This window comes from Urocampus carinirostris, chromosome 15 (genome assembly GCF_059441175.1).
Source record: "Urocampus carinirostris isolate Australia breed hairy pipefish chromosome 15, RoL_Ucar_1.0, whole genome shotgun sequence".
NCBI lineage: Eukaryota > Metazoa > Chordata > Actinopteri > Syngnathiformes > Syngnathidae > Urocampus > Urocampus carinirostris.
This window is the reverse complement of record NC_142363.1, coordinates 31,566,674-31,578,407: the sequence shown is the minus strand read 5'-3', so window position 1 is coordinate 31,578,407 and position 11,734 is coordinate 31,566,674. Positions and strand designations below refer to the sequence as shown.

The 11,734-nt window shown below is 42.0% G+C and overlaps 1 protein-coding gene across 7 annotated transcripts in view; it reads right to left on the bottom strand.

Annotated features, from left to right (window-relative positions):
* Window positions 1-4,629: 4,629 nt before the first annotated feature.
* bag5 (BAG cochaperone 5) overlaps window positions 4,630-11,734 on the bottom strand; it is a 39,201-nt gene continuing 32,096 nt past the window's right edge. For all 7 annotated transcript variants that reach the window (XM_088354049.1, XM_088354045.1, XM_088354050.1 and 4 more), the window contains 2 exons: window positions 10,121-10,356; window positions 4,630-8,298 (listed from right to left, as the gene is read on the bottom strand). In XM_088354049.1, the coding sequence (XP_088210175.1) occupies window positions 7,776-8,298; window positions 10,121-10,356 (759 nt within the window). In that variant the 3' untranslated portion in view covers window positions 4,630-7,775. The remainder of the gene's footprint in view (window positions 8,299-10,120; window positions 10,357-11,734) is intronic.

Sequence of the window (11,734 nt, the reverse complement as noted above, 5' to 3'; positions counted from 1 at the left end):
TTTCATTTGCCTTTCCTTTTTTCGTTTTTTTTAAATTTCCTTTATTCTCTCCCTTTCTCTTTCTTGTTTCTCTTTTTTCTTCCTTTCTAGTTTCTTACTTTCATTTGCCTTTCCTTTTTTCGTTTTTTTTTAATTTCCTTTATTCTTTCCCTTTCTCTTTCTCGTTTCCCTTTTTTCTTATTTCCGTTTTGCCTTTTTTCTTTTGTTTCAATTGTTTTGCATTTTCTTCTTTTCCTTTACTTTTAATTGATTCTTTATACTTTTTATGTATTCTCTTTTCTTTTTTATCGTTTTCTTTATTTTTATGTGTTTATTTCCTCTTCTCCGTTGTCTTTTTTCCTTGTTCCCCTTATTCTTTCTTTTTTCCTTTATTTCTATTTTTTTATTATGCACCATTTTTTTCTCCTTTCCCTTTTCTGCTTTTCTTTTTCCCATGTCTTGTTTCATTTTTATCTTATCTCTTTTCCCTTGTACTGTTTTTCTTTCTCTTTCATATTAGGGGTGGACCCTCAAAATATCATCTCGAGGGCCGCAATCGTTCCCCGAGCCGCAAATTCGAGATCCCCGGCCTAAAATCTAAAATGCTGACGCGTCACTAATCTGAAAACGTTTACAGTCCACCTGAAACGAAAAATGACATGGAAAAGCGAAAGCAGGACAACGCAACAAGTTTATTTTAGCAGCAAAGTCCAACACAAAGTTTGTTTTATCAAAAAGTCGCACGTTCCTGTTAGCATAAAAGCAGCGGACTTAAATGTAGTGTGGCGGCCATTTTGTTTCTGATTTGGAAGACATTTACAAAAAAAAGGATATTTTGGTGATATTTTACGGCGTCCATTTTGTGTATCGCCCCGTTTAAAGCTCGATTGTTTGTGCAGTAGAAATATCCATGGAAAAACTCGTTAGTGCAACTCTCTTGTGCGCCAAATCCTGTCGTATATGAGATACATGTTGTTTACACATCTAGTGGGACGGTACAGAAATGAATGACACAAATCCGAGTTTGTGGTAAAACACACAAAATACAGTAGATCCCAAGGATACAACAACACCGCCTTATTTGAAAAACCCTTTCATTTTTAACTCACCTGTCTCTTCCTTCGATCCACCCGTTACTCCACCGGACCAGCTCAAATCACTCCACTCTGAAAATAAAGTCCTTTTTTTCCCTTTGCATGTATATTTGATGTTATTTAATCATGATTGCATATATTTCACCACATTTTGTTATTTTAATGCTTTTTCTGGGTAGTGTACCGAGGATTTGGAGCTAATTAGCATAGGTTAGCAATTTGTGACTGCAACTTCGAAACCGATGAATGTTGTATCCTGGGGGGGAATATAGTAAAGTGAGATAATACAGGCACTAGTCCAGCCACACGGTGCGCATTTTCAGTCATGTTGTACACAAGTTTGCTCTTGTGGTACGCACGCAGTACACAAAACTGGTCACAATACATAGTATACACTAGAAGTCGACCGATTATCGGGCGTGTGGATTATCGGCACCGGTATCAACCTTTTTCATTCATCCCACAGGACGATTTAATATAGTCCAAACTGGGTTATCTAGGCCCGGAAGCTACCCACCTTGCGCATTCTGATTGGATAAGCGACACAGGGGCGGAGCCACGGAAGCAGGAACAATACCATTAGAGTAGAGTAACTGCTAACTCCCGAGTCCCGGCATGCCTGTGAATCAAGAATCAATATTGAGATTTTCAAAAGTATGAGTGTGATTGAGGGATAGCGTAAGTAGTGTAGTTGATTTGCTTTAGAGAAGTACGTTCAGGTGGAGACTGATAGATTAGCTTTTATCATAACATTGGTTGGCCAATGGGGGAGCACGGCAGCGCAGTGGTTAGCGCGGGTGCGGCACAGTTCTGAGGCTGTGGGAACCTCCTGAGTGGGGTCAAATCCAGCTCCCGGCCTTACTGTGCGGAGTTTGTATGTTCTCCCCGTGCTTGCGTGGGTTTCCTCCGGGCACTCCGGTTTCCTCCCACGTTCCAAAAACATGCATTTCAGGTGAATTGGCCGGTCCAAATTGTCCATAGGTGTGACTGAGCGAGTGAGTTGCTTGTCCCCGTGTGCCCTGCGATTGGCTGGCAACCAGTCCAGGGTGTCCCCTGCCCACTGCCCGATGATTGCTGGGATGGGCTCCAGCACCCCCGCGACCCTACTGAGGATAAGCGGTGCAGCTGATGAGATGAGACGGTTGGCCAATCAAGCGTGTGTTTGTGATTGAGAGAACATGAAAAGCACACTAAAGTGAAAGGCGGAGTGATTAGCTGTTACCATAACACGAGTTCCTAAATCTGTTGAATTTTTGATGCACTTTTTGTTGAAAGTTAATTTAAGTCATGTGTTATCTATTGTTAATAGTTGCAGGGAGCTTTTAAAGTTTTTATTTACTCCTATACAAGTTGCTAAGCCTAATTTTATGTCCTGCACTGTAAGTTTTGGGTTTAAGCGAATGATTACACAAATATCGGCCACAAATATCGGTTACCGGCCTTCTTTTGATACTAATAATCGGTACGGGAGCTGGAAAACTCACATCGGTCAATCCTAGTGTACACACAGTATACACATATTATGGTACACGCTATGTAGACACACATTTGATCGTAAAACTACATAAAAAGTCTGACTTCTAGTAAAATGGTATACACACAAACAGTCATAGATGCACTCTTTACAGCAGTTGGGTCAAAAATAATCAAAAACGGGGTTTAAAAGGGACTGATTTATGACTTTGATCCGTTTAATCCGAATTTTTTGCTGAAAATGAGCCGTTCTTATGAGTTTTTGTAGTAGACAAAATGGTTATTTGGGATTTGTTTTACATAAATGAAAAAGACAAAAGGTTTTTGCCCGAACAGTGTTTGGGTCAAAAATAACCCAAAATAGTGATTTATGACTCCATTTCATCGTATCGGATGAATTTTGGTACAAAATGATTTGTGGTTTTATGGATAAAATGAGCTAGTTTTTGTTGGTTTACACCAGGGGTGTCAAACTCATTCTAACTCTGGGGGACCACACGATAGAGACAGACATTCTGTCGGGGGCCGGACTAGTAGATTAAAGAGAAAGAAAAAGAGATAAAGAAATAAGAGAAAGAGGGAGGGAAAAGGAGAGAGGGCGGGACAAAGAAAGAAAGAAAGAGGGAGGGAAAAGAAGAGAGGGCAAGACAAAGAAAGAAAGAGAGAGGGAGAGAGCGTGAGAAACAAAAGAGATAAAGAAAGAAGTTGTGAGAGAGGTAGAAAGAAAGGGAGCGGAAGAAAGAAATCTAAAGAGAAATAGAAAGACAGAAGGAGAGAAAAGAAAAAAGAAAGCGCGAAGGGTAGGAAGAGAGGAAGAGAAAAGGAAAAAAGGAAGTTAGAGCAAAAGAGGTTAAAAGACACAGAGAAAGAGACAAAGAGCAGCAAAGGAAGAGAAAAAGAGAGACACAGAGAGTGAAAGAGACAGAGTGGGAGAAAAGAAATGGAAAAGAAAGAGAGAGAGAGAGGGAGAGAAATAAATACAAGTACTATGTCTTTGTGAGAGGCACGTGGCTTTGGCAACATCAAGTTGACCTATTTCAACCTGCAGCTTGTTTTTCTCTTGCGCTTCTCTGAGTGTTGTCTCGCAGGCCGGATTCAAACCCTTAGCGGGCCTGATCTGGCCCGCGGACCGCCTGTTTGACACCTGTGGTTTACACAAATCCATTTGATTTTGGAAAGCAACTTAAGAGAGTCAAAGAGAATCCAAAATGGGGTCTTAAATAGAATGATTTAGGACTTGGATTCGTTTTTGTACAAAACTACTTTGTATTTTGTTGTTTCCTAGGCATTAAATAGAACAACATTCATAAAATAAGACAGTTTTTTTTTTTTTTACATAAATCAGTTGGATTTTGGGAGGGAATCCTACAGGTGGCGTGCGTCATTTGAGGTGTTTAAAAAGTCGAAAGTCAAATATTTTCTCTATTAAGTGTGTTAACAATGGCTGACTGAGTTCAAAGAGCCCGCATGCTTTATTTTCCAATGCTTCTTTCTACTATTATCGTACGTTTACAGAGCTGTTCGGGGTGGAACAAACCCCCCCAAAAGATGAAAAAGAGATGATTCGAGGAGATCTAAGCAATTCATGTGTTACTCTGCCACCATCTTCTGGCTTGAAGTCATTATTGCAGCCTTGTTTTCAAATGCCGCACCCCACCCTCAAGGAAAACCCTTTTTGTGTATTTCATTTCAATACAACCATAACTTTTAATTAACTAAAATGTCTCAGTTTTTGGATTCTTTGATACAAATCGATTTTATTTTGGAGGGCAACTTAAGGGAAACGTTTTTTATTTTTTCAAAATAAAAGCACAATTGTTAACCTATTATTAAAAAATGAACCTTTTCGGCCAACTCATTATAGATTATGGCCAAAAGAGGGCAACATTCGATTACTTTTAAATGAGCCCTTGATCAAAGGCATGTCTGTTCTTGTGGCAGATATTAAAAGGACAGTGTGTATTTGGTGCCTCCTAGTGGTACAAAAAAACCTTTCATTTAGTAATAAAAAAACATTGATTTGAATACTGTGCAAAAATACATGATAAATTTTACCAATGTTAATTAAAACAATTCAAATAAATCATAGTTCGAAATTTTTATTCCGGGGTGTCAAACTCGGTTTAGCTGGGGGCCACAAATGCTATAAAAAAATCTCACGGGGGCCAGACTAGTATGTTTAAGAGAAAGAGAGAGGGAGAAAAAGACAGAAAGAGAGGGAGGGAAAGAGAGAGCAATAAACAGATAGGGAGAACAAAGGAGACAAAGTAACAGTGAGAGAAAAAGAGAGAGCAGAATAGAGATATGAATGGAGAAGAGTTAAATGAATATAGAGAGAAAAAGAAAGTAAGAGAAAGATAAAAAGAGAAGTGAAACGACAGAAAGAAAAAGAGTGAGGTGAGAGAAAGAGAGGTCGAAAAAGGGAAAGAAAGAGGGTGAAAAAGAAAGAGAATTAAAGCGTAAATTAGAGAGAGAAAATAGAAAAAGAGCAAGACACAGAAAAAGAAAGAGTTTGAGAGTGAGAGAGAAATAGAGAAAAGAGAAAAAGAGAGAGTGAACCGGAGAAAGAAAAAGAGGGAGAAATAAATCCAAAAGAAGTGAGTCAGAGAGAAATGGAGAAATACGACCACAATTGTTTTGCAAGTGTTCACTGGCTTTGGTGACATCCGGTGGAAATATTTAAAACTACAGCTCATTTTCCTCTGGCGCTTCTCTCACTGTTGTCTTGCGGGCCGGATTCAAACCATTGACGGGCCTGATCCGGCCCGCGGGCCGCCTGTTTGACACCTGTGCTTTACACAGTGGAATCCACACTTAAGTTGCCGCCATGTTTGTCTGGCATCCTGCCGCCACGCTGTGCTCCAGACAACACAGTGCTATCTCGTGGTCAAATATTACACACTGGGGCTTTAACAACCCAAGAGTTCCCATAAAAAAAAACTAAATTGGATAAGTTAACCCAAATTGGGTTATTTTCGACCCAACAATTTTTCGAGTGTGATCAGTTGCTATAGTACACGCACGATGGATGGAGAAGCGTGAACCCAAAGGCACGAAGAAGAGTCTTGAAGGTTCCTTCTTGTTTCTTGACGTTTATAGGACAGGAAGTCGACGTCGCTCCACTTCCTGTTTGGAGCCGAAAACATTCTGTAGATTTCCAGTGAAAAACCACAATCGACGGGACGATTTCTACGATGGCCGGAGTAGGAAATTCAGTGAGTCTTTTGAACGTGGTTCACAAGGGCACTTCCTCAAGTGGGGACCATCAAAGAGAAGCCAAGCTCCAAAACACCTTCAAAGACACATACACTCTGAACTAGAAGTCGATCGCTAACCGGGCGGGCCGAGTATCGGCACCGATATTTGGGAATTTTATATCGAAATCTGCATTTTTATATATTCAACGGGCCGGTTACTTGAAACCGAGTTATTCAGGCTCCGATGCAGCAGAGCCTCTCTCTACCTCTCTCGCTACCCACCCCGTGCCTTCCGATTGGAGCTTTCCCGACTCTGCAGTGTCGTTTTTTTGGGGGGCGTTGTTAAAAACTTCTTTTGCCCATTTTTGGGTTTTACAGACAATAAGTATCTGCGCCAAATATCGGTTATCGGCCTCCCAGTATCAGTATCAACCCTGAAAAACCCATATTGGTCGATCCTTAATCTGAACATTCTGGGTTAAAAATAACCCAAATTGTGTTGAAGATGGACCAAACCCACAGGGCGAGCTATTTTGTTTTCAGGTCATGTTGTACATCAGAGATGAACATAACCGACAGGATGACCCAATTTTGGGGGTCTGTTTGATCCCGCTTTTTAGGGATTTGTGGAACCTAATTGTTTCGGTCTGGCCTAGTTTTTGAGGGATGATTAAAAAAATTGGGTCATTTTTTGGGGGGGTGACCTTGTAAATGCAAAACAATCCAAGAATTTGGGTCAAATTGACCCATCAGTCCTAACCTGCCCAAAATTGGGTTAAAAAACAACCCAAATTGGGTCAATGATTGTCTGAACCAACAGGAAGACTACATTTTGAGGGTTGGTCAAACAAAATGATCCGGTTTTGTGGGTTTTCATCAAAATGATATATTTGTTCACGATTTAACAAATGAACCCAATTTTAATGGGCATAAACTTTGCATTATTTATTTTTTTAAAGCGAATGTTTAAAATGGGATTTGGGGGAGCTTGTTTTATCGGGATCAAATTTTAGGGTCTTGTTTATTAAAATTCCTTTTTTTATTTGAAGGGACTAAAAAATAACTGAAATCGAGTTTAATATTGTTTAAATAAAGAGGAGGACCCAATTTTGGTGGTTGATTTAACAAAATGATACAGTCATTGGGTTTCGTTTTACCAAACGACCTGTTTTGAGTTCATAATTTGAACAAATTAACGAACACAATATTTGCCTTTTACTTTTTTTTAAAAGACAACATTTAGGAGAATTTTAGGATGACTTCATTTTGGGTTTTTGTCCAATAAAATGAGTAGACCTCATCAACGAGTGTTAATTTGACACTGGATAGTTGACTATTTAGGTATCAATTTGTCAAAATTTCGGTTATTTCATTTACTTTTAAGTCATTTGTTAGCAGGGTTGGGTAGGGTTACTTTAACTGGATTACTTTCAATTACTTTTGGATTACTCCAATACCAAATATGCTCATAAAAGACAAAAGAAATGAAATATGAATAAAATGACTAAATTTTGTGCAGGCTTGGGGAGTAACGGAATACATGGAACGGCAAAAATGATGTTGGCAAGCTGTTTGGATTGATTTTCATTTGGTTTCTGTCGCATTTTATGTTCGTTTTGCCGGAGATCAAAGAGATCAAAGCCAGGAGAGAAAGCTTACCACGTGTTGTGAGTCATCATTTTTTTCACATTTAGTTTCTTTCTAATTGAAAGTAATCCAGTTAAAGTAACCCTACCCAACCCTGTTTGTTAGTGTCTCTTGTACGCAAAACAATCCAGGAAATTGGGTTAACTTGACCCAAGTATTGACCAAGCTGGGTAATTGATGTCCCATTTGGGCAATACAACTACCTTTATAGTGTACATCCATCCACACTCGCAGTCCTGTACACAAAGGAATATTCAATCGGACAAATACTCAAACGCGTACGTTACTTCTAAACAACCAAAAATCACGTGTTTTGTGACGGGCGTGTGACCTGCAGCTGAACAAGGCCCTGTGCATCATGGGAAACGTAGTCCGGAGCCTCCTCTCAGTACTCCCACTCGTCCGTCTTCATGTCCAAGTAGTTGAGTATGTTCTGCGCGAACTTGACGGCTTGCTTCCGTGCGGCTTTGGCGCCTTCGTCCCCGTGCGGGTCCACGGCGTCCAGCGCCAGAAGCTGCTTGGTCAGCAACTCCTCCAGAACCACGTAGCTCTTGTCTGCCCGCTTGCCGTCGAAACTCAAAGCCTGGGCCTGCAGATCCGAAAGGCTGGCCAGGACCGCCCACACGTCCCGGTGGGCCGGGTGCTCGTCGGGGCCCGGCCGTCGGCACGCTAGCGCCTCCCGCAGGTCCAGGAAGGTCACCAAAGCCTGCACCTCCACCACGGCGCGGCGCCTGGCTTCTCGGATGCAAGGGTTCTTGGCCGTGTCCACCTGGTCCAGGTGGGTCAGCAGGCTCTGAAGTTCCGCCTTGGGGCGGACGCAGTGGTAAAGGACGCCCTCGCGCAGGTGCCGGACGTGTCCGCGGACCGCCTCGATTTCCCGGATCGAGTCGTTCTGGGCTAGGTCGTACCTGAAAGGGAAGAAAATATTACCTTTGAATACCCGGAAAAAATGATACATTTTTTGCCTTTATATCCAACTATCAATGATTGGGGTATCACTCCCCTCCCTGCAAGACATCTACACCACCAGCCTCACCCGAACAGCCATCTTTATTGCCAACGATGCAACCCACCCTGCAGACTGCCTATTAAGCCTCCTGTCCTCTGGAAAGAGATACAGAAGCCTCCGCTCCCGCACTACTAGGCTCACTAACAGCTTCATCCACTAGTGACTAGACAGTGAGACTACTGAACTCTCTTTACATCAGGTAAGAAGAAATGAACACTCACAGCTGCATGTCCACTAGCACACACTTGCTGATTGTGTTATCATTTCACCCATTTTATTTTTTATATTTTACCTTTATCTATTTATATCAGGGGTGTCAAACTCATTTTAACTCGGGGGGCCACACGATAGAACTAACATTCTCTCGGGGGCCGGAGTAGTAGATTAAAAAGAAAGAAAAAGAGAGAGAAAGAAATAAGAGAAAGAGGGAGGGAAAAGAAGAGAGGGTGGGATAAAGAAAGAAAAAGAGAGGGAGAGAAAAGAAGAGAGGGTGGGACAAAGAAAGAAAAAGAGAGGGAGAGAGTGTGAGAAACAAAAGATAAAAAGTCGTGAGAAAGGGGGAAAAGAAAGGGAGAGGAAGACAGAAATCCAAAAAGAAATAGAAAGACAGAAAAAGAGAAAAGAGAGTGCGAAGGGTGTGAGGAGAGAAAGAGAAAGGAGAGAAAAGAAAGTGCGAAGGGTATAAAGAGAGAAAGAGAAAAGAGAGAAAAGGAAAAAAAAGGAAGTTAGAGCAAAATAGGTTAAGAGAGAGAGAGAGAGAGAGACAGACAGACAGAAACAGGAGAGAGAGAAAGAGAGAGAGAGAGAGGGATAAATACAAGTACAGTGTCTTTGTGAGAGGCACCTGGCTTTGGCAACATCAAGTTGACCTATTTCAACCCGCAGCTTGTTTTTCTCTTGCGCTTCTCTGAGCGTTGTCTCGCGGGCCGGATTCAATCCCTAATCTGGCCCGCGGGCCGCCCGTTTGACACCTGTGATTTATATTATTGCTACTACTGCTGCTGCTTGAAACACTTTACTGTCAGTTGTATTATTTCTGTATTAGCCGAAAGGTCACCTGCACTTTTATTTAGTATTATTTTAGGTTAGGACTATCTGTGCACCTGCACTTTGTCATCAACGTCTGCAAGGGAGAGTGTGAAACAAATTTGAATTACTTGTATGTGAAGTACATCTGAAGATATTGAAAAATCAAGTTGACTTTGACGATTAAGTTGTTATGAAAACCTATATTATATAAAACCAAACAAAATGTCGAGCATCGCCTACTTGCCAGGCTGATAAAAGATTGGATTCGGCTGCTTGGAGTGGTCAGTGGACGGTGCCTCTCACAAATACACTGTACTTGTATTTATTTCTCTCTCTCTGCCTCTCTCTCTCACTCTCTCTCTGTCTCTCTCTCTTCCACCCCTTTTCTCCCACTCTCTGTCTCTTTCACTCTCTGTGTCTCTCTTTTTCTCTTCCTTTGTAACTCTTTGTCTCTTTCTCGCTCTGTGTATTTTTAACTTCTTTTGCTCTAACTTCCTTTTTTCCTTTTCTCTCTTTTCTCTTTCTCTCTTCCTACCCTTCGCGCTTTCTTTTCTCTCCTTCTGTCTTTCTATTTCTATTTGGATATCTTTGAAAAAAAAAAGGGTGGGGGTGGGGGGGGGGGGGGGGGGGCGTCGATACTGCAGCTTTGCATCGGGATACGATACCCAACTATGAAGTAGTCCTCAATTTACCTGCGGGTGTCCTCCCCCTCTCCCTCCAGGTCCAGATGTTTGAGGAGTCCGTTGATCTCCTCCACAACTTGCTTGCGGTAGTTCCTGACGGCGGCGTTTCCCGAAACGTCCAAAGCGTCCAGTTCCACTTGCATCTCCATCAGAAGACGAGAAAGGTGAGCGCAACTGTCGCGACCGCTCAGGCCCATCAACAGCGCCACCAGCTGGCTGCGTGCCACGCTCACTTTTGCCATCACCTGCGTAGGGCAGAAAAAAATTAAAATTGTGCAGCGCACCCTATCTCTTATGCAGAGCGGCAGACATAGACCAGTTCGGTGGTCTTAGGGAAGGTCACAGGTTCCAGCTTTGGCTGATTCAAGACTTACAACATTTTTGGGTAAAATCACATTTCCAACTCATTGTGACTTCTATGCGATCTCCTGCGACTTATATGCCTTCTCCCATGTTCACCACAACCAGAAGAGGACGTGAAACGTCACATGCAATGCATTCATTGTTTGCAGAAGTACTCATGGATGCTAACGCCGTAGTGTATCTAGCAATTTTAAGCAAGTTATTGTTATTGTCTCTGTGCATTTGTTTCATGAAATGGTGTCATTCCGTGTTATTTAGCTCTTTTTGTGATTTATTGTATTAATTGTCTGCTTTTATCTTCGGTATTATTCGTCCCGTTTGACTACTACATTTTGGATTACTTTCTGTCCTATCATTATGGGTTTCTAACACACAAAAATGCTTATATTCGAGGAATCAACTCTTTGCCCTGAAGAATACTCGTGTCGGTGTGATGAGGGGGCCCTATCATGGCTGCAGAGCCGGAGCTAAGGTGAAGGCTAAGAGGCTAGCGGCGATATAAGCCTTCGGTACCGGCCGTAATCATGGTAAATGTGAACTCTTCTACCAAAGACCGACGAACTGGCTGTGCTGGTGAAAAATATCAGGGCGTACAGGGAGTGCACTTTGCTGTGTTTTACGGAAACGTGGCTCACGTCTAGCATCCCGGACGCTATCGTGGAGTTACCCGTCTTCAGCGCTGTTAGCGCAGACAGAGACACAAAAGACTGCGGGAAGCGGAGAGGAGGTGGACTCGCTATTTAAGTGAACACGAGGTGGTGTAACCCTGGGCACCAAGATTTTCATTTGCTGCAGGGACGTCGAACTTTTGGCCTAGCGTGTGACGTCATCTACTCCGCTGTGGCTAAACTACAACACAGCACCCGAGGCTATCCTGTTAATCTGTTAATAAACAACAAAGGGATACTGCTGGAAGTGTGAATTTCCCTACGCGGATGAATAAAGTATCCATCTAGCTATCTATCTATCTATCTATTTTTCCATTCGGACCAGGACTCCGGTATTGCAGAAGCTTTCAGCATATTACAATGATTTTGAATGTTATTGTCATTTCATATCAACCGATCATGCACTGTGTTGCTTTGGCTTTGCAAATAACAAATTTAGAATGATGCAGCAAAGATTAACGTGTCTATCTTTTATCTATGAGCCAGATGTACCGTATTTTCCGCACTATAAGGCGCACCTAAAAGTTTTAATTTTTTTCAAAAGCTGACCATGCGCCTTATATATGGCTCAATATTAAGTCGCAAGGTCTCG